Below are 22,360 nucleotides of genomic sequence, written 5' to 3' on the forward strand. Positions count from 1 at the left end.
CCATATTGAACTCCTCCATTTCCAGCTTGAGCATTTCCGGGTGTATTTCCAGTTGCATTAGCAGCATTATTAACTCCTGCTTGCCCTGATGCCCCAGGCAGCGTGCCCAAAACGTATGCAGGTCTTGTAGTAGGAGAGTAATCACCTACTCCATCTTGATATGCCATAGACTTGTCCTTCTCAGTCCCTTTTTTTTGTTAGCAGCAATAGATTCTTTAAGTTCTTTCATTGCCTTGTCCCTAGATTCCTCAAACTGGTCCTGCCTCATGGTGAGGTTACCCAGATCTAAGGATATCCTTGAAAGCTCATCAACTACAGCTTGTAACTCAGAAGCCATTGCTCACAGGTGCGAGGAGGCTACTCTGATACCAAATGTTGTGGTTGGAGCTTCTCAACACAACAATAGAGAAAATAAGAACAAGCTAAGAAGCTAGAGGTAAAACTAAAGGCTAGACTATATGATTTTCAATTGATACTCAGCAAATAGTACTATTACAGAATATATAGGAGGATAAGAGAAGATAAGGGATAGCTGGTACTATTTGTACAAGCAAGGACCACTACAAAATCTATCACCATAACTAACTTGGCAGAGGGACCGAATCTGCTCAACAAGACTAAACCTTGGGGACTAAATTGCGATTAAGTAAACCTCCTACTTAAAAGATAGAGGGACTATTATGCGCATAACACAAACTTATTTAATTCATTACCCTAACTGATTTTTAACGGCTATGTTCCACCACTCAAGCCTCGAGTGCAACTCTTGCAAACACAACAATACATGGCTTGTTGCATATAGTCATGAATCGTATAGTAGATACATTATAGATGTTCGTCCGATGCAAGTTGACATATATCGAGTATGATCACATTTCATCCGCTTTGGAGCATTGGTGGAATAGCCAGTTTTGAATTGACAATCAGAATTTAGCCACTATTCCAAATGTATTAATCGAAAACAAAATTTAGTATCCCTAGCTAAAAGACAGATCAACTCCAATATACAGTTTTGGAGTTCAAAGGTTTGACAAATAAAATTACAACACAATTTGCTGGAGTTTTAAACTCCATGAACAATTTATGGAGTTCAAACTCAAACTCCAAGATCGATTTTGGTAGAGTGCAAATTGATAACGGTTGAAATTTCACTAAAAGTTTCTTAAATATTTTTCGTAATTTAACTAGGATACTTTTATTCAAATTTTTAATTTTCACAAAAATAAGTGGCTAAATAGTGAATAATTTTAAAATGCGGACTAAAACTTAATTAGTTAGTTCATAAAATGGCTATTTGCTAATTTCTTCCTAATACATTGGATCGAAGAAATTGCACGAATTACCCTTCAAAAGGGTGGTCTTTAATTTTTGGCTTTAAGTAATCGAACTCATGAGACATAATTTCTTTAAGGCCAAAAATCATTTATAAATTTATGGCACGACAAAAATGTTATTTGCTGTCGGGGACAAATATTAAAAACGAAAAAAGGTCAAAAATACCCCTGAACTTTCAAATATAGTTTACTCATATCCTCCGTTATACTTTTGGGTCAATTATGCCCCTACTGTTGTACTTTGGTGCAAATATGCCCTTAATTTAGACGGAATGCCGCGTGACAGCTCAGGAATAAAATAACCCACCCCAATTTTTTAACCCGAATCCAATTAGAACCCACCCGTAATTTTGTACCCATTTCCCCACTAAAATGAACATGAAATTATGTCCTCTCCGTCAAGAACAGAGCAGTTCAATTTGTTAAGAATTTTGTCCTCTCAGTTGCTTCTGCTGATGAACTCCTTTCCATTGCATGGATTCTCAAGTTGCAATGGTGGAGTTCTGCCTAATGTTCATCAAAACTGAAATGGACAGGAGAAACCAGAAATTCGTGCAATCTCAGTCAAGAAGACTCATAATTTGCTGCCTACAAGCTGTTTACAATCTTTCGGCCTCGCCATTTTAACCATTGCAGTAGCTACCTGTGAATTCGCCATCTTTAAATAAGATTGAAGGGCGTACTGATTAATGGATGGTTTTGTGAAGCAAAGACACCATTTCTAAGTCGCCGTTAACGAACAAGTTCAGACCTCAGCTCAACAATGAAACAATGAAGTTATGGATGGTAAAGGTAACAACATTGGCGCATGAATCTAATTTCAAAAACAAATTTCAATATTCGATCGAACTTTTTAGTAACAAATTGAGTTACCCACTTGCTTCTAAGCATCACCAATAATTTGTTCCGAAAATCAAATGGGTATGTCATTCAAATTTGAAAATTAGTGTGTGAATTCAAATTGATATGATTCCAAATAAAGGAAAATGAAAGGATCTATTGCATCTCTTTTCTATTGATTTGTTATTTTTGTGTGGTGTGTTATTTTTCAAGAAGACATTTATGGGTCGGGTATTAAGGGCTGGGTTTTCGGGTTAAAAAATTGGGGATAGGTTATTTTATTCCTGAGCTGTCACGTGGCATTCCGTCTAAATCAGAAGCATATTTGCACCAAGGTATAACGATAGGGACATAATTAATCGAAAAGTCTAACAGAGAGTATGAGTAAACTATATTTGAAAGTTCAGAGACATTTTTTTTTATCCATTTCCGTATTAAAAAACTAACACAAAATTGGGACAATGTTCAAATGACCCCATTGGATCGCAACAATCCGACCCGTTAACAATTGCTCCAAAACTGATCATCCTTTTCCAATCCCGTCAACATTTGTTCCGGTCACCAAAATTGTCTGCACTTAAATCTCTCTACCAAACAGCTCCTATAAGCATTATCTAGTTTGAAAAAAAAAATACTTACACATACAAAAATCACCAAGATCTGATCAAAAATGTCTTGTTTGGCACTTTCTCTTCAACCCACAAATGGACCCGATATATTACTCCAAACCCGTGAATGGTTTCCACCATCTCGTGCCTTAATGGCACTTTCAGCTTTTCGCCAAACACGCCTTTCATTTTCCAAATTACCTACATCTGACTCAACTTCCGATCCTTCTATGTCACTTGGTGATGACCCGCTTGCTGCTAGTTCGGGTCAAGTTATTGTTGGTGTTGAATCCAGGTATATCCCTCTTCTTAATTCCATTTATGCCCTCGCTATTTACTACTGCTCATGATATAATAATGATAAAGATTTATGTGATATAATTTGACTAGGCGCGGAATTTAACAAAGAAGTGAAAACTTTTGATCTAAAATGAGAAATAGATATTTGTGCGGCTGTAAATCATTTCGTTAAGGGTAAAATGGGATATTTTAAAGTTAAATTGTTTCTAAAAATAGAAAGACGCCATTCTTTTGTGGGACTGACTAGAAAGGAAAGAGTGTCATATAAATTGGGATGGAGAGAGTAGTTGTTAATAAAGTTAGTATAATAACGTCGAATCCAGGTACCGGCTTGTGTATCGTCTTGTTAATTCGATTTATGTCCTTGCTATTACTATTTCTACTGATGATAATAATGATAATATGGTTGTTAATAGTGTGTTTCAATGTATTAGGCGTTTGGCCATAGAAACTAAATATTTTTCACTTTATTTGGAATTTTTGAAGTTGGAGTTGTGTTTGGTTATAGTTTTTGCAAAGAATATTTGGTTGTTTGAATGTACTGTAAGTGAAAAAAGTGAAAACAAGGTTTTAGGTGTTTTTCAAATTCCAAATTTCAAGTTGTATTTGTAATTGTCATGGCTAAATGCTAATTTTAAAATAAAGTGAAAAAAATTCCGGGAAAAAGTAAATAATTCTCATGGCCAAACGGGTCCTTAGTATAATAATGATAAGTTATTGTTGGTGTTGAATCCAGGTATCGGATCGTGTATCGTCTTGTTAATTCGGTTTATGTACCTGCTGTTCTACTGCTGATGATAATAATGATAAAGATATGGTTGTTAATAATTTGTTTGAGTGTATTAGTATAATAATGATAAGTTATTGTTTGGTGTTGAATCCAGGTATCGGGTCGTATACCGCCTTGTTAACTCGATTTATGTGCTTGCTATTACCACTGCCGATGATAATAATGATAAAGATATGGTTGTTAATAATGTGTTTGAGTGTATTAGTATTGTGAATCAAGCTGTTAGTGTGGTTGTTACTGCGTGTCGTGGTGTAGATGTGACACCGGAGAAGTTAGCTAAGAAATACGCGGAGATTTATATGGCGTTGGATATTGTGTTGAGAGGGGTTAGTAATATTAGGTTGGCGGCTATGTTGGCATCTATGCACGGGGAGAGTATAGCGAAAATGGTGCATTCGGCTATTCATACGGAGAATAAGATTAGGGGAGGTGATAGTTGGGTTAATGTGGAGGCACATTCGTTGGAACAAGAAGGCGGATTGGAGACGTTTTCGAAATTTTTGTTTGAGTTGCCTCAAGAGACGTTGGAGGCGGGTGATGAGGTGGCGGCCACATTGGCGATTATTACGGGTGGAGAAAAAGAGGAGGAGAAAGTCGAGGAGATTGAGGTGGAGAAAGATCCCTTTGCAGCAAGCGATAAGATTAATCAGCCAGAGTCTTTGATTGGTGATTTTAAGAAGGATAAAGGTAAGGATAGTTCGGATGTTACAAAGGCATTGGCAGGGCTTGACGTGACTACTTTGCCGCCTGCTGCAGCTAGCCAGTCAACACACATCGGGGTGGAAGGGTTTGAAGGGGATTATGGTGGGATAGAGTTTAGTCATGAAGGATCAACACTGCCAGAAGATTTTGAAGGGATTAATGATGCTTGGGGTGGTGGATTAGATGCTTCTGAGTATGTGGGAACGAAAAAGGTGAAGAAAGATCAGGGACTCGGTGGGCTTGAATTACTCGAGACCAGTGAACCACCAAAAGTTGCAGCTGGAGCTACTGCTGAGGGTGGTGCTGGCAAGAATCTTGAGGATATTTTGGTGAAGAAAATGAATGGTCCAGAAATGTTCATTACTGAGGAGATCAGTGCTGAGTTTAGGGAATCGTTGCTTGCTAGAGTTGGTTTGACGGGCATTGTTTACTTAAAAACTCTGCCTCCAAAGTCTTCTGATGATAATAAGGAAACTGAGTTTTCATTCAAGGTTGAAGACACCGCTGCTGTTAAGAGGTTTGTCATGCAAAATTCTCGTGTGAGCAGCCTTGGGAATGGTCTATTTCATGTGAAGACATCACTGTCAAATGAGCCTATACCGATTATTAAGTACAGTTTGCTACCACGTTTAACTCCATTGCCTTTGAGGATTCGACTTGTTAAGCGTCTTAGTGGGACATTACTTTCTGTAATGCTGCAGTATGTTGCAAATCCTGATATTCCGGTTCCATTAACCAATGTGACCTTTGTCCTGAAATTACCAGTGGATCCAACATTATTGAAAGTTTCACCTAAAGCTGTGTTGAACCGGTCTGAGAAAGAACTGAAATGGCATGTTGATGAGATTCCACCCAAGGCTCATCCTGGCAAATTGAAGGCGAGGTTCCCTGTAGATATTAATGATGATGATGATGCGGTAGAGCTAGAGCTTGTTGGTTATGTAAAGTTTTCATCACAAGGGACTAGATCTTTGTCTGGCATTTCTCTGCAGCCGGCTTTAGAGGGGAAGACCGATTTTTACGAGGTTGATCACAGGTATTCAAGTGGAGTTTACACATGCAATTAAGCATCAATGATTTTCTTTTTTTTGTGGTTTGAAATTGTGTATCTTTCTGCGTTCTATCTTTTAACATGGTGTGAGATGTCAAAGTATTTGCAGCTTTCTTTGAATGTACTAGCATGTAATCTCGATGATCTGAATTTTGAGGAATTCTTTTGTTTAAATCTTCTGAGTCTTTCTCTTTATGTAATGGGACAAAACATTTTGATATCTGATATATCTTGTCCAAACAAAGTCTTTTTGTTTACTGGATCTTGACATCTAACACATCATTTACAGTAATATTATCTTAAAAAGCTAGTTTTTGTATTTACTTTGACCCAAGTCTTGTCTCTAACATCATTTAGAGTAATATGTATCTCTAAATTTGCATACATGTGTATAAGCACATAACACATACATAGAAACATGCACAGTACACACTCTCTCCCTCCCTTTGTTTCCTTTTTTCCTTTTTGTAGATGGAAGTATCTTGATATAAATATAAATTTGAAGATTTTATATTACTTTTTTTCTTTTGGGGTTGCTCTTTCTATGAGTCGCTAACGTCAAGTTCGTATAGACTAAAATCCTATGAACTCAGATGTGCCAAATATGAATCTGGACTACAAAGTCAGCTATAGCTGTTTTTTTCTTGGGGTGGGATGTTTTATATATAGCAATAAAGTACCCAAGGAAGAGGACATAAATCTTAGTCAGATCCTAACTGTAGGGTGAACAGGCTCACCCTTTTTAAATTGATCATAAGCAAAAGACTATAACGTGCATGGTGGTATACAGTGTCAGATCTAGGTTAGCTAGGAGGACTCCTCCGAGGTACAAAGGCATACAAAACAAAGTAAACTTGGAAGGACTCCTCATATACCTACCTTTTTAAGTGAGTGTGTACCATGGGGTTAGCTCAATTGGCAAAGGTTTTAGGACTTGTGTCTTAGGTCACAAGTTCGAATCCTGTGCCAAGCGAACTAAGTCCAGTATTTAAGTGCAGAAGGGTAAAAGGGTGGCCCATCATCTCCCAGTTCCGATGGCTGCAGCTGGCCCAAAGGGTTAGCTCCAGACGGATTCCTCAGTCATAAAAAAAAGTGATAATAAGATATTTTCAAGAATTCAAAATGTAGATATTGTTAGTCTTAATTCTGAATGCTAGAAAACCCCACGTATTTATTCTGATTAATAGCTTGTTTGGCCAAGCTTCCAAAATCCAAAATCTGCTTATTTTGAAAATTGTTTTTCATCGGAAGTGTTTCTCGAAAAAGTACTTCTGGAGAGTACAGTTTATGTTTGGCTGATTAATTTTGAAAAAGTACTTGTGCAATAATAGAGCAGTATTTGTGTTTTTGGGAAAAGCTATTTTTTTCAGCCTCTGCTACTACTCAAAAACACTTAGTTTTTTCCTAAAAGCTTGGCCAAACACCTCAACTCGCTAAAATAAACATTTTTTTTTTTTAAAGAAAGCACTTTTGGCTTCTCAAAAGCTTGGCCAAACAAGCTATAAGCATATAAGTTCCATCGCTAGCTCCTCTTGACTAGTAAAAATGATCATATCATGCACATGTGCTGCAAGTCTAGCTAGGTAGTTAGCAGTTTATCCTTCTCGCAGAAATCTAATCCACATGAATTTAGTTGAAAAGTCTTTGATGGCCCTCTGTGTTGCTCCTTCTGCCCCCCCGGGGGGGGGGGGGGGGGGTTGCTGGCAACTTCATTGTTTATGTATGAAACTTTTTGTTGAGAATCAGATTCCACCATAATATTGATGTAATGTTTTTCTAAACAAATGTGCATTCCGCTCCAAATGGCATGAGTCATGACATTCAGCAAAGTTGCTGTTCCTGATTCCAGACAAGTCCATAGCTATTTTCATCTTCCCACTGTAGTCTATAACTATGCAACCACCTCCACACTGTCCAGGGTTACCATAGCTACTTCCATCATTTTCATCTTCAAAAAATGATGTTCAGGCTTCTTCCATTTCACTGTAGCGATCTTGTATCTATGATGTACTTTGTCAATGGAGTTTATAATCCCACTCCAGTCATTAGGCTACGTAATGTTCTGAAACTCCATCTTTAGGGCATTTCTAATCAAGGAAATAGTATGGCGAATAAGTCCTGCAATGGTAGTTTTGTTGCCTCCTTGTCTATCACTGCATCTTCCTACCCATATCAACCAATAAATCAGAACAGGGACTGCTTGCCCAAGAAATCATTGTTATGTGTTTGTTCTTTGGAGCTGAAATGCGACATCGTTTTATACTTTATCGCTATTTTTGGAATTAAGTAGAGAAGGGATGGTGTCAACTGTCAATTGTGCATAGAAGAGGATACATTTGATCAAGTGGGAAGATGTGTCCAAGTCTAGGAAGAATTGAGGATTAGGGTTAAAGAACTTAAGACTACATAACAAGCGTCTTATGTTTAAATTGTTATAGGTATAATGACAGGGAGGAACAGTGGAATTGCGGAAAAAAGTAGTGAGAGCTAGGTATGGAATAGCTTAATGGAATAGTGAGGATTCATATAGCCGAGCCCAACTTGTTTGGGACTGAGGCATAGTTGTTGTTGTAGTTGTAGTAGTAGTAGCAGCCAAGTACGGAATGAAAAATCACTGGTGCGCAAAGAAGATCGTATCCTCAAGTGGTCTGGTGGTGTGGAAACAGTTTAGTAACCTGTGGGAAGACTTTACAGTCATGGTCTGAAGTAAAGTAGGTAATGGGTTGAAAACAAGACTGACAGGATAAGCGGATGGAGAATAGACCCCTTAAGGAGCCGTCACCTGATCTATATGAGTTGATGAACGATAAAAGATGCATCTTGGCAGATTGCTTTATTGGAGACAACAGTTTAAGAAGAAACTTTCAGGATCGGGAATTTGAAAACGTGGTTGTACTAACCAGCACACTTGCCGATTTGAGAGTAAATGATGCACACCAAGACTCTCCTCTGGACCGTCAAAAGATGTGGAATTTTCTCAGTTTAGGTTTTGACTGGTTACTAAATCAAAGAGATGGAGAGGCATCCCAGTGGCCATGGAAAATGATATGGAAGATGAAAGCCTCCCCAAAAGTGGCTGCCTTTGGATGGATAGCTGTTCATGAAGTAACCAGTTTGTGCTATTTTTGTGAAGAAAGCTCAGAATCAGTGAATCTGGTGCATGTTTTCCTAATATGTTTGGAGTATGTGGGTGGTGCCAGGAAATCTGGAAGCTGCAGTTATCAGCTGCCAGGAAGATGAAAAAAAAAAGAGAGAGGAAAATAGGACATATGGAAGATCATACCATTATATGTATATTTTGGACAGTTTGGTCAGAAAGAAATCATAGGTGCTTTTGGTACAAATCATAGCTGTTTTAGGGCTTTATCCTTTTTTTTTGTTAAGTTTAAATGCTTAAAAAAGATGTATATTTGGTAGGGGAGAGAGGCCAGACAGGGTTTGGATTGTATCATGGAAATTCATGGATCCCTTGAATTCTCAAAAGAACTGAATCCCATTGAATTTTGTAACAGATTGGTACACACTTGGGGATACTTTTAGTAATTTTATTTTTTGCTTATTAAAAAAAATTAAAGGTATGGTGTCAAGCAACCCGACCCCAACTTGTTTGAGACTGAGATGTAATTGTTGTCTCTAGCAATCTCATATTTGGCTGAATGATAACTAGAGCTGATGTCAAGCTGAAGTAACAGATTTTGGTGCAATTGATGGATTTGGAATTTTTTTGTGTAATGTGCCTAGAGAGGCAGTATACTTATGTGATGAAATAACCTTTGCTTTGTCGACTTTGAAAAGTGATGTTCAAGTAATTGGCTCAGTGAGAGCAAACGTGAATATTAGGTGAGTCAGTTGACTTCAATTAAAACAGACTTGTCGTCTCTAGAAAGAAGACATTCTTTTACACTTCATAATTTTGTTCACTGTGTTTTGTGTAACTTAAATGATAGCATAAAGAGTCTTTCAAATGCCAAAGGGCATAACAGAAAGCTATATGCTGTTGTAATATGTGATTATCTAATAACATGCTTCTATTTATGTTGCCATCTTCGTATCAGTAGCGATTCTTTGTTGTTCTAAAGATTATATCCTTTAAATTGGGTAATTAAGTGCTAAAATATACAATTAGCTTGAAAGTACAATGTGAGACTGGCAAGTGACCCAAAATGATTTATGTAATGCCGTTTAAGAATTTGTCATATCCATTTAAAAATTATTTAATGGCATTAATCAGAAAGGTTGTTTGATGAATTACCGTCTACTCTCGAGTAATAACTGTTGAGACTCTTTAAAGAATTTTATAAATCATTTATTGAACTTAGGATAGAATTTGGACAAAATAATCAATGCCTTCATGGTTCTAAAACGTTTTTGTTGTTGTTGTTGTTGTTGTTCTGAGTCACTTTCTTTTTCTAATTTGTGTGATGAAAACGACGTTTAAAATGAGCCAGAGGTAGTACCTGGCCATAAGCTCAACGCCAGACAATAGTACTTCAATTTGAGATGTGTCCATCGCAAGCATTTCATTTCAAGTTTACAGAGTTACAGACAAAGGGACAAGAGAATTTATGGTTTGTGGGAACTCTTGGTTGTAGTTGGATAAAAGTTTAGCCAAACGCAATATTTACACCAAGCCGATGCATGACGTGGATGCAGATAAACTTTAAACACTTACTCATAGTAAATTAACGTGCATTCTCACCTCATTAAAGTCACTTAGATATAATAAATATATATGGTTTGGTGTAAACATCGAGTGCAATCTGTAGCCAAGTGTTTGTGCCTAAAATTTGTGCTTGTGCACTTCTTTTGGTGTTATGGAAGGAAGAAAACGCTTCAGACAGCAAATTGATAGAAGAGTATGCAACTTGTATTGCTGTTAGGTCACAAGTCCAAACAGCATGTTTGTGTATAATAGAAAGAGTTGAGTCGGAAGAATGATAAAAATACTCTGCAGGGATGAACTCACTAGCTCCGCAATTACTCCCAAGGGGTGGGTGGGTGTGTGCGAGCGCGCGCGGGGGGTGGGGGTGTTGTGATGCAGCAGCAGCAACTCGAGTTCCTGTCTAGCTGCAAACAATTTTTATAACAAGCAGGAAATCTATACAAGATATTGTTGAATGACAAAAATCTGAGGTTGATGTGGATGAATCTGAAACAGCATGTACTGCTTTTTCAATCACAATGGCAATCCCTCGCACAAAATTTCCTAATTTTTCACTCTTATTACATTCAATTTGAGATGAAAACAAGCATAAGCATGCTGTGCAACAAGTCAAGGTTGCATGCATGCCAAACAACAAAACACCCCTTTGATGGTAAGCAACAGGAACGAATAAGCACTTGTATAACAAAGGTTCACATTGAGTTTAGAGCTTCAACTTGCTCACATTTTTGAGTATCGCAACTACCAGATTTTCAATTTCAACGCCAACTTCTATGGCCTTATAACTTTGATGTCCTTTGACAGATTGTGGTAAACAATAGGAGCCAGTTATCTCAACTTGTCTTTGTACAGAAAATTTGTGTACATCAAAATTTTAGAGAAAGTAAGTAGGTTGCCGATGACCTCAGGCAACCTGATAGTCTTGCTGTTCATCTGGATTGTATGTCAAACATAAATTGGTAAAACAATTGTGAAAATGGGGGGTCAGAAACTTCCCATATCCGGGCTTCCCTAGAAAGAAGGGCCAACAGCTTGTTTGGTATGTTTCACTTGACAGAGTTTGTCTTCACAGCAACCTCTTGCAAGATATTGAAATCTGATGGTCCATGAGTGTCTATAAATCCTCGAACTGACAGTTCAGGCACGGGTAATTTTCCTTCCAGCATCTCATGATCTATAAAGATGACAACAACTGTTATATCATCATGAAAGACCCTCCTGGCACCCTTTTCATACTTCTTAACGTCGTCATACTTCAACTTTTGTCTCCTCGCTGCCTCATCCAGGGCTGATACAATAAGTCTTCTAGCTATGCCCTGATATTGGATTAAAACAAAATAAGTTCAACCATACAAACATGACATATATAAAAACGTGAATGAGTACATCAGTGGCAGAATAAGAGAAAACAAAGGAGATACCTCTCTAGGGTTGTTATGCACAATTTCCACAGCCTTTTGATTGCTTAAGAGTTCCCACAGCCCATCAGAAGCAAATATTAGAAATCTATCACCTGGTTGTAAGTTTCTAGAACATACAGATGGATCAGCTCTTAGGACTGGCTGCCTAAGTGGTTCTTTAAGGTGGAATCGTGGGTAAGCTGGACCAAGAGCAAACTCTGGCTTCTTCAGATATGCATCTCCAATTGATCTAGACACCTAAAAAATGCAGACACAAACATAAAGGAAAATGAATCTAACTAATCAAAACTAAAAGTCCAACGGATTTGGAGAATTACATGAAATTAAACAGGAAAATAAGAAGCCAAAAGGTCAATGAGATTCTTGATGCAGCAGCTATCATGAAAGTCAAAAGAAATATATATTAAAAGGCATAGTTCTGTTCAGTATATTTGGATGTACTTAACAGGCTTATCAGGGTCTTCAAATAATGGTAGATTCACTTCCCAACCAAGTCCAGAGTTCAAATTTTGTTTGGGTCAATTTCAGAGGTGTCCAAAACCATATTATGAGGTTAAAACTGTCTTGTTCTTGGAAGAAGCCGAATAGGACAAGAAACTTGAATAAAGAGCTAGATAAGCTAGATAAATCCTACGTAAATTTAGTTTTAGCTCACTAACTTTTTGATAATATTAAGGAGTAGGATGAAAAAATAGATTGCTTTTGATTAAAAAAGAATGAGCATCTGTCATGAGATATCAGAATATAAAATTCAAAATGACACATAACATAAAAAGTTTGTGTTCAATATCACTAAAAGCAAACCTGTATAATGCCTTTAACGCGCCACGCTCCATTGACATGAAGCACAATGTTTGAATCGTCTGGGTGCAAAGACATCAGTTCCTTCCTAACCTCCTCGATACTGGCATTATGATCCTTAGTCAACTGCTCAGCAACAATCTTATTGGATCTCCCTACTATATGACCTAATACTGCTCTAGAATCACCCAGGTTAGCAACATATAATGTCCCTTTCCAGATGACACCAACCAGACTGCAGCACCCTTTTGACGCAACTGATGGTGTAATACCAAATGCCCTTCTCACAAGAGAAAGAAAGCCGTCTTCAGTTGCAGCAAAGGCACTTTTAAGGACTTCTTCATCTATTGTTCCATTTTCTCGAGCAAGCTCTGTAAAAGAAAAAGTGTGCATGTTTAGCTGCATCTCCCGAAAATTCTCAAGTAGCATATGAAATAACACAAGAAAATAGGAAAAAAAGAGGTCTTATTCAGCCACAAGAACAAGTCAACAATAAATTAATCAAAAAACAATTAGTCAACACGACACAACCAATCCGAAAAGATGGAACGGTAAGTAAGCGGATGATATTATTGTTACCATACAGCTCTTTAGTGAAGTGAGAATACCCCAGATATTAATGATAACAGAGATGATTAAAAGGTGTTTGCTTTGTATTCTACTAAAAAATGTCAATATTTTCCATCTAAACACGGCATTCCTTTGAATTTCAGAACACGAGAGACTAAAACACTTGTTTGCTTGCCACCATCAAGAATACGATGAATCCTGTTTCTCATTGTTACTGTTTGTGCCTTTGAAGAAAATTTCCCATAAACTAAAAGGAATTGGTCAAAGGCAACACATAAAGGAGAAAAATCACTATTAATGTCACTTTTTCCAAAACTTTAAATCATAAATTGCTGTTATAAGACCGTAAAATTTACAATGCAAAGAAAAAAAAAACACAAATTCCATTGATAAAGACTGCAACAACAATTAAGAAAAAAGAAGAAGAAAAGCAATGAAAAAAAAATTAGAGTGTTAGTAGTTCGTTAAATAATTAACTAAAAAGATTAATTTTACTTAGAGTGAGTAATTGCATTATCATCAACCAATTATTTGTGATAATACATTCTTTAAAATGTATGAAGATTGAAGTGTTTTTTTGTCCACAGATTATTCTTTTTGGATAAACAAACACTTCTCAAGTGATTTGCAAAACCTCCAAGTAGTAACAATTGAAGCCTTCTACTACATTTACTTATATACCCACTTATACAAAAATCACTTAAATACTGCTACAACATGCACTAGAGCAGACATAAACAGAATAGAAAAATGCCGCAACTCATTATTTCTCACATACTCAAGAAAATCACTATGAATATCATTTCTTCTAAGGGTGTGTGTGGTTTGGAGAAAAATATTTTTGCCCAATTTTCCCATGTTTGGTTGGTCAAAATGTTTTGGAAAACATTTCCTCTAGGAAAACAAGTTCCTTAAATTTGAGGAAAATGACTTCCCTAATGAAAGTAGCAAAAACAAGTTTCCTCAAGTGACATTCCAAGTTCATCCCACCCTCGTCACCCCACTCCCCACCCCATCCCACCCCTATAGTGTTTTGCTCGTTTACATATAAATGCTCTTGAGATAATTTTTTTTTTTTTTTTTTGCTTACTTACTAAACACTAGAAAATAAGTAAGAAATCCATTTCTTTTCCAAGAAAACCTTTTCCATGGAAACCATTTTCCTTCATACCAAACACACCCTTAAATACTGCTACAACAAGTACTAAAGCAGACATACACTGAATAGAAAAATGCTGCAACTCTGTCACATGACAGTATGACACATACTCAAGAGAATCACTATGAATATCACTTCTTCCAAAATTCAAAATAATAAATTGGTGTTATAAGGCAGTAAATTTTTTAATGCAAGAAAAAAAATCTCATTGCCAAAGATTGCAACAACCATTGAAGAAAAAAGAAATGAAGGAAGATCTCACTTATTCGAAAAATAATTGAAGCCTTCTACTTCACATTTTACTTAAATACCAACTTGTAACAAAAATCACTTAAATACTGCTACAACATGGGCAAGAGCATACATAAACAGAATAAAAAAAATGCAACTCATCATTTCTCACATGCTCATGAATATCACTTCTTCTAAAACTCGAATTCATAAATAGCTGATATAGGGCAGTAAATTTTGCATTGCAAAAAACCCATAAATTCCATTGTCAAAGACTGCAATAACCATTAATTACTGCTACAACATGGGCAAGAGCATACATAAACAGAATAGAAAAATGCAACTGATCATTTCTCACATACTCATGAATATCACTTCTTCTAAAACTTGAATTCATATATAGCTGATACAGAACAGTAAATTTTGCAATGAAAAAAAAAAGAACCATCAATTCCATTGTCAAAGAGTGCAATAACCATAAAAAAATCAAAGCAAATAAATGAAGAAAGTGATCTCACTTATTAAATGCAGGAAAAGGTGATCACGGACGAATCTTGAAGCCTCAGGGCCACCATGTCCATCATAAACACCAACAAAAGTACCTTCACGACCGGTATCAACCTGACTATGATCTTCAAGTACATGATTAGCTTGAACTACAGCAAAAGAAAACTCCCCACATGAATGTTTCTCAAGGTCTCTACACCATAGAAATGGATCATCCTCACCTCCTAAATAAACATCATCTTCATCTTTGCTCATAGGTGCATATCGACTCAATGGTCTCCAACATGCTGATACTTTCCTTACCAGCCAAGAAAACATCCTTCATTTCCTTTTAACACTCAAAATACTATAAAAGTACAGCTAATAGCTGATCAAGAATTCAAACTAGTAAAGTAAAAATCAACCCAACACTTCACCACTACTCAAGAAACTCCAATATCTCAAACAGTATAGGAAAACCCCACAAAACCCCAAATTCAGTTTTCTTGAATATCAAACTTCACCACTATTGAAGTAAAATTGTTAGGTCACAAACTACACAACAACAACTCCAATATTTCAACAGTATAACAAAACCCCACAAAAACCCAAATTTCAGTTTTCCAAAATAGCCACCCAAGAACTCCAATATTTCAACAGTATAGGAAACACCCACAAAAACCCAAATTCAGTTTTCTTGGAATTTCTAACAAAGAACACTAAAAATTTAATCTTGATCAAATAAACCAAAGAAAGAATATCAAATCAACACTAAAACCAGTAACAAGAAATACCCAAAAACAGAAAATTCAATAACCCCACTCCTGTTCTTGCATCAATGCCCTATAGGGTTCAAAGAAACCACAACACAAGTATCTTTTTTAAAGGAACTGATCAAATGTAGATTGAAAAATGGAGGAGAATAAAAGTTTTTTTTTTTTTTTGTTTTCTTGGAACTGTGTGTAACTGTTGTTGTGAGAGGAAAAAAAAAACAGAGAACTGCAACAGAAAAATAAGGGATTTTTGTAGAGAGGAAAGGTTCTTCCACTTCCCCGGACAAGAAGGGGTGGTAGTTGTTCTTTGTAGGGCCTTTTTCCCTAACTTTATAAAATGAATAAAGTTAAATAGTAATTAATTTTGTTACTTAAATATTAGGAAAAGAGGAATTTAACACCTCAAAAGCTGTGTTATGTCTTGCCTAAGTAACCAATGCATCCATCATGCAGTGTCTTTGATGACACATCTTATTCTTAAAGGGCTCTTTTTTAATATTCTTTTATAACAAAAACGGTATAGTTAACATAGGACCTCAGAGGCTCTATCAGAAATCGACTCTCTACTTTGTAACGATTGCATACACTCTATTCGCCTCAGACCTCACTTATGAAATTACACTAGATATGTTGTTGTTGTATAGTTAATATAGGATTAAGGCGGAATCAGTGGCCAATGATGTAGGTAGAGAATCATAAAGTCTGAAATTCAAATTTCGGCAAAGGTAAAATAATAGAATGTGATTTCTTTTCATCTGTCTTAAACTCTTAATCTTGGTGGAGTTAGTCGATGTGCCCGCATGCTGATATAGACACCACAATTAAAGAAAAAGGGAATGTACAGTTAGATTTGGTTCAGATTTGGTATGTTTTAAGAAATACATTAAATAAGCACAATATTCCATCTCTTCAATTTATATGATGCATTTTCCTTTTAGTTTGTAAAAAAAAAATGGTGCTTTATAGATTTAGAAACAATATAAATGATTTTTTTTAATTTTTTTTTCTAATAAGATGATTTAAAACCATACATATATCTATGCTTTATTTTAAATCAAAAATTACAAAAAAAAAAAAATCTTAAACTTTGTGTCGGTGAAAGCACATTGCATAAACTAGAACGAAGGGCATAATTGATTTTACAATAGTTACAAGAATCAAGATACCTCACTATTATAAATAGGAGTTTAAGTTTTATATACTAACATAAAATAAAATATTTACACAATCAGGTTAAAAGTTTTACAAATAACTTCATTTAGTAGCGATAGTCGATATCTCTAATAAATGATAAATTGCATGCTATGACAAATTTAAACGTGAAAGCTTCAATAAAAAGGGTAATCCGATGCACTAAGCTTTCGCTATGCGCGGAGTCCGGGGAAGGGCCGGACCACAAGGGTCTATTGTACGTGAAAGCTTCAATATAGAAATAATATCTCAAATGGTCACTCAACTATGATTAGTTCACTTAGAAAGTCACTCAACTTTGTTTTCTAACCAGAAAGTCACTCAACTATGACTAGTTCACTCAGAAAGTCACTCAACTTTGTTTTCTAACCAAAAAATCACTCAACTATTTGTGTTTCACCTATAATGTTACCCAACCTATTAAGTAATTTTTTAATTAAATTTTATTGACATGAAAATTTAATTTAAAGTCAAAATTATAAGAAATAAAAAGTACCCATTTTAACCATTCCTTTTATTAAATGGTGCTGCTTTTTTAGTGACATTTGGTAGTTGAGCTAATCTTGAAACATTTAACACTTATTTCTTCTTTATACAATAACATTCTCCTTTTTTACTCAAAATTAAACTACCAATTACCACAAAATACTAAGAAAAAATGTATTTTTACAGGTGAATCATCCCCCGAACCAGTAATAAACCCTATACCAAACACCCATTTTTGTTTCAACTTCTATCAAAGTTCCAAAATTCCAATATCAAATAATTGGGTAAATAATTTGTAAATTTAAAGCAAATAAAATTCGAGAAAATCTTTAAATCTCACAATTATGATTACCCAAAACTAATAATTACAAATAATCATATAAGTAGAAACGCAGAGAAAGTACAATTTCTTTAGAAAACAAAATTGAATGTCTCTCTGAGAGAACTAACCATAGTTAAGTGACCATGTGAGATATTATCTCCTTCAATCTACTTTCAGTACCATGTTACTTCCTTCCTCCACGGTTAATGAATTCTTCCTTATCACAAAAATGTCTTTTTTTTTTAATTACAAAAAAGTTAAAATAAAATAATAAAATTATGGGTTGTTAGGTGTAAAAGACTAATTTAATTTGCTCATTATGGCCTGTCAACGTTTCCGTACATCTTAAGAAATTCGTGGATTAGAAGATCATTTAAATGCAATTTGTTAAACAAAGATAAGATTAAATAAACTTAAACGTAGTAAAGTTTTGCATTAAATAAAAGCACATCACAATCATAAGATGCGTAGCTGGTGCCATTCAATGAACATGAGTATGAATTTGCATGTTTAAGTCAACACAATTGTTTAGTGAGCACTGAGTACTGACTTATTCAGAAATCAGCTTTAAGGCCATATGGCAAACGTAAATTCAAGTTTATCACAAAGAAGGCAAGAAGTCACTTGTTGCATATGGCCAACGTAGAGCCTTTCTTTAATTACGGGAAAATGATCAATAAATTAAATAATGATATACTCCCTCCGTCTCAAATTATTTATTGTTCCTACTAAAAATAGTTATTTCAAATTATTTGTTGTTCTTGACGTTCAAGCCAATTAATTATTTTTTCAATTTTACCCTTAGTAGAAATTTGTTATTAATCGAGATAACACATAAATAAAGTACACATCTAATGGAGAGATATTATAACTTAGACATAAATAAGGATAAAGTTAGTCAAATATCCATCCTACTTAATATTCTTAAGGGCGTGTAAAACAAATAAACGACAAATAATTTGAGACGGGGGAGTACATAAATTAATTTTTCTTCTGCCCGAGAAAATGCTAAGGGTTTGTAATTGAGGTATCCGAAAAGGGAAAAGATCGGGAAGGATATATTGCAAATATTGATTTGGCTATCAGTATTTGCAAATAATAGTTTTAATATTTAAAATACTGATGAAATATTAAAAAGATACTTTTAAATATAAGTGCAAATTGAGATTCATGTCTAAATACAAGTACAATATTTTCCAAACATTTCTTTTCAATTGCAATTATTCAGCTTCGACTAAATATTGTCTAAACGCCTAACTTCAGCATTCAAGTCCCCTCTTCTTTAATTTTTATCTCCCAAACTTTCGTAAATACATATATAGATTCACACTTAAATTCTAGTTAAGCATGTTAATGTACCTTCATGCCAAGGAGAAGATGTAGGCTTGGATATACGAGTTCAACAGAAAAAGTAGCTGAGTATGTGCAAAATTAAAGTCTAAAAACAAGGATTTGACTAGTGTCATTAGATGAGTGCTTTTAAGTGTTGATGGAGGGCAATGTTGTTTTCCCCATCAAATAAGGTAGCACAAGTGACTCGTGAAGAACTTTAGTCTACAGTGCTTTTAATTTGCATTTTCACCGACATTACCTGATCTGATCCAAGAAAAAGAAACAAAAGGGAAGAGGCTTGTGCTACAATTATGAGCTGCATGCCTAGAAACGACTCCTACTGACTCTGACAGAAACATATTTTTCACAAAAAATATATAATAAAAATCCAAACAAAACTCTGAGGTTGACTTTTTAATGTTAGTTGAAAAGTGAAAAGAAGAAAATGAAAGCAACATCTGATGTGGATTAATATATTAGTTGGATAAACATGACAAACGTCAGAAATTTGTAATCTTATATATTTGGATTATTCTATGGTGTAACTGTGCTTCTTATCATGATTGGAAGACGAAAAACATAGGAATTAAACAGATCTTGCAAAAAAAAATAAAAAATGATATATGAATATCACAAGATCTTCTAAATTCTTCAAATGATAATACCAACATATTTTACTTGTAACATAATGATAATACGAGTAGTTTATTACAATAATTAGTGAATATTGAATCATATTAACAAAATATCTTCATCTATTTAGATTAATGACCTGGTATAAACCTCACTTGCTCTGGCAGAGTCTGCTCTGCATCTTTAATGGTTATTAAACCCGGATTTTGGCTGGTCATTGAAAGAAGTGCAACAGCATTTCCATATCCCACATTTCTCTGAAAGTGAACAAGTCCTACTGGAAAAACAAATACATCCCCCATATGTATGACTCTCGAAATTAACCGATTTTCGGGGTTGGAGGTGACAAATCCAACGTGTAACGAGCCTTGAAGGAGTACGAGCATCTCGGAGGCTCTAGGGTGAATGTGTGGAGGGTTAACTCCACCACGTGCATAGTCGATGCGAGCCATTGAAATGCCAAGAGTGTTGAGTCCTGGTACTTGAGCTGCATTAACAAGAGTCACCTTAACACCAGATTGAGTGGTTTTGTTGCTAGGTACATTCAAACCACCATAGTAAAAATCATTGGCTTCTACTAGCATAGGATTCTTGCACGTCACACCATTTAGCCAAGCTGACAATTAAACAGGGAAACAAATAGTTAGAGACGAATCTAGAACGGGTTTTATTTGTTCAATGAACACATTGTTTTTAGGCCGAGTTATATAAAAAGGACTTAATATGTGTACATATAATAATATCGGTCACTTGTTCTGAAATCACCGACTTAAACAGTACCTTATATATGTTAGATGCATAGATTTTAGAGTAAGAAACATGCATTTCCTTCTTAAAAAGTTAAACTTTGTATATATGGATGAATATATCTCTTTATTCATATATATTACTAATCAAAATAGATTTATATAGTTAAGTAGCATAGCAGAATGCAATTTATCACACCATCAAGTTAAAGAGAACTTATAATAACTTGTAACTGTCTATAAATCGTAATTTAGTTATGCAGAAAATGCGATGAATAATCTGCTATAACTAGTTATACACCGTTAAAACTAGAGACAAAACTAGCTTAAACTCATATGACACGCCCAAACTTTAATGGGTTTGGGCAATAGTAATTTTGATGATGGACTAATTTGAGCTAACCTAAATTGACCTATCATAAATTTGCAGCCCAACTTGACCCATGATGAAGCCCAATCTTGACCCATGAAAGTGCTTAATCTTAACTTCTAGAGTCCCATTCTACATTATGATTTTTGTGCATGCATATAAATAATTGTTTAATTTTTTTTAAATTATAGATTGCTAAAATATTGGTTATATTATTACCGGTGAAATATTATTATTACTTATTTTGTAAAGTAGAAATAGTAAAAGCAACTGGTACAAACTTAAAAGACGAGCAAGGAAAGTAATATTACGTTGATGCAACTTATAATTTAAAAACCATCTAAAAATGACATAAATACGTAACAGATCATATAGTAAAAATAGAGGAAATAAGATCTTTGACCTCTTACAATTTGAGTAGAAGAAAATATCTTTTTTAGATCTCTTACGCGTTTTTTTTAAGATCTCTTACGTGTAAAAGATGAAGATCTCTTGTGAAAAGATCATAAAACTAAAAAGAGTTTTTAAAAGATCAAAAATCCATTACTCCCTAGAAATATATGTTCCCAGCTTTTTTATTGCATTTGGAGTACATCATATGACACACTTCTATAAAAGAATATATCTCTACAACAGGAATTTTCTAGGAACTCGCATGAGAGAGTCCATTGATTTTTCTCTGTATGTATCTATTTTTCCTTTTCTTACCTAAATAAATGTACATATAATTAGTCACTGTCAGTGATGTTGTTCAAGACTCTGTAAGTATAAGGAGCATATAATTCTTATAGGAAGCATACAAATATGGTTAATAACAAGTGCTACCTCTTACCTAATAAATGTGAATATAATTCTACTAAGGAATTGTAAGATTTAAATGGTCATTTCTTTATTTTATAAAGTTTGTTTGAAAATTGTGAAAATGACGGATTAAGTTAGGCGGGTTGGACATTAAACCATCTATTGATTCAGCCCATCTCGATTAGCCCAACTTCAGCCCAGACGGCTCATTTGTCGTCCCCTAGTTAAAAACTTCAAAATGAAGAGCTACATATGTTGAAACTTCAGTGCTTACCATTGCTTGTAGTATCTGCAACACAAAAGTCTTGCAAAGGGCTAGCCTCAAATGCCAAGCCAGAACATGATAAGGTGAAAATCAAGCTCATCAAGATTATGCATTTGGTCATTTCTGAAAAAATGCTGCAAAGAAAACAAGTTTGCAAGAACAATTAATTAAGAGGGAGGAGGATAGAACCAAATAAAGGTTTTTGATTGATGTGATGTGATGTGGTGAATTAATCAGAGGCTATTCTTTAAATAGAGTCGCTGTGAAATCATGCTTCTTGAATTTACTTGATTAGTTAGATAAAATGATTCGCAAGTAATTTATGAATTGGCTCCCTTTAGTACACATAATTTCTTGATTAGCTTAGGTGACAAGCCTCCTTTGGCTGCACCAGTGGCCAACTAACAACTAATTATAGATTAATAAGAAAGAGTAAGCAAAATGCTGAAAAATAAATATAGATTCAAAGAAAATGTGCCTTACAA

The 22,360-nt window shown here is 35.1% G+C and overlaps 3 protein-coding genes across 3 annotated transcripts; 1 reads left to right on the plus strand and 2 right to left on the minus strand.

The window, feature by feature from the left end:
- The first annotated feature begins 2,583 nt into the window (after positions 1–2,583).
- On the plus strand, positions 2,584–5,882 carry LOC132607517 (uncharacterized). Its single transcript, XM_060321530.1, has 2 exons — positions 2,584–3,077; positions 3,967–5,882. Exons 1-2 carry the CDS (start codon positions 2,845–2,847, stop codon positions 5,639–5,641), a joined length of 1,908 nt encoding a protein of 635 aa, XP_060177513.1. The 5' UTR covers positions 2,584–2,844; the 3' UTR covers positions 5,642–5,882.
- Positions 5,883–10,943: 5,061 nt separating this feature from the next.
- LOC132607518 (probable protein phosphatase 2C 43) lies at positions 10,944–16,052 on the minus strand. Its single transcript, XM_060321531.1, has 4 exons — positions 14,989–16,052; positions 12,514–12,881; positions 11,710–11,946; positions 10,944–11,604 (listed from the first exon to the last, which is right to left on the minus strand). Exons 1-4 carry the CDS (start codon positions 15,293–15,295, stop codon positions 11,335–11,337), a joined length of 1,182 nt encoding a protein of 393 aa, XP_060177514.1. The 5' UTR covers positions 15,296–16,052; the 3' UTR covers positions 10,944–11,334.
- A 3,543-nt stretch (positions 16,053–19,595) lies between these two features.
- LOC132605506 (putative germin-like protein 2-3) lies at positions 19,596–22,081 on the minus strand. The gene is made up of 2 exons (XM_060318639.1): positions 21,885–22,081; positions 19,596–20,309 (listed from the first exon to the last, which is right to left on the minus strand). The coding sequence occupies exons 1-2, from the start codon at positions 21,994–21,996 to the stop codon at positions 19,825–19,827; spliced, it is 597 nt and encodes a 198-aa protein (XP_060174622.1). The 5' UTR covers positions 21,997–22,081; the 3' UTR covers positions 19,596–19,824.
- Positions 22,082–22,360: the final 279 nt, after the last annotated feature.

Source organism: Lycium barbarum, chromosome 8 (assembly GCF_019175385.1).
Source record: "Lycium barbarum isolate Lr01 chromosome 8, ASM1917538v2, whole genome shotgun sequence".
Taxonomy (NCBI): Eukaryota; Viridiplantae; Streptophyta; class Magnoliopsida; order Solanales; family Solanaceae; genus Lycium; species Lycium barbarum.

Coding starts and splice junctions, on each gene's coding strand:
- LOC132607517 (XM_060321530.1), top strand. CDS start 2,845: ATGTCTTGTTTGGCACTTTCTCTTCAACCCACAAATGGACCCGATATA. Junction 3,078..3,966: donor ATTGTTGGTGTTGAATCCAG/GTATATCCCTCT, acceptor TGTTGAATCCAG/GTATCGGGTCGTATACCGCC.
- LOC132607518 (XM_060321531.1), bottom strand. CDS start 15,295: ATGTTTTCTTGGCTGGTAAGGAAAGTATCAGCATGTTGGAGACCATTG. Junction 12,882..14,988: donor CCTTTTCCTGCATTTAATAA/GTGAGATCACTT, acceptor TTTCTTTTACAG/AGCTTGCTCGAGAAAATGGA. Junction 11,605..11,709: donor TGCATAACAACCCTAGAGAG/GTATCTCCTTTG, acceptor ATCCAATATCAG/GGCATAGCTAGAAGACTTAT.
- LOC132605506 (XM_060318639.1), bottom strand. CDS start 21,996: ATGACCAAATGCATAATCTTGATGAGCTTGATTTTCACCTTATCATGT. Junction 20,310..21,884: donor TGCAGATACTACAAGCAATG/GTAAGCACTGAA, acceptor TTTAATTGTCAG/CTTGGCTAAATGGTGTGACG.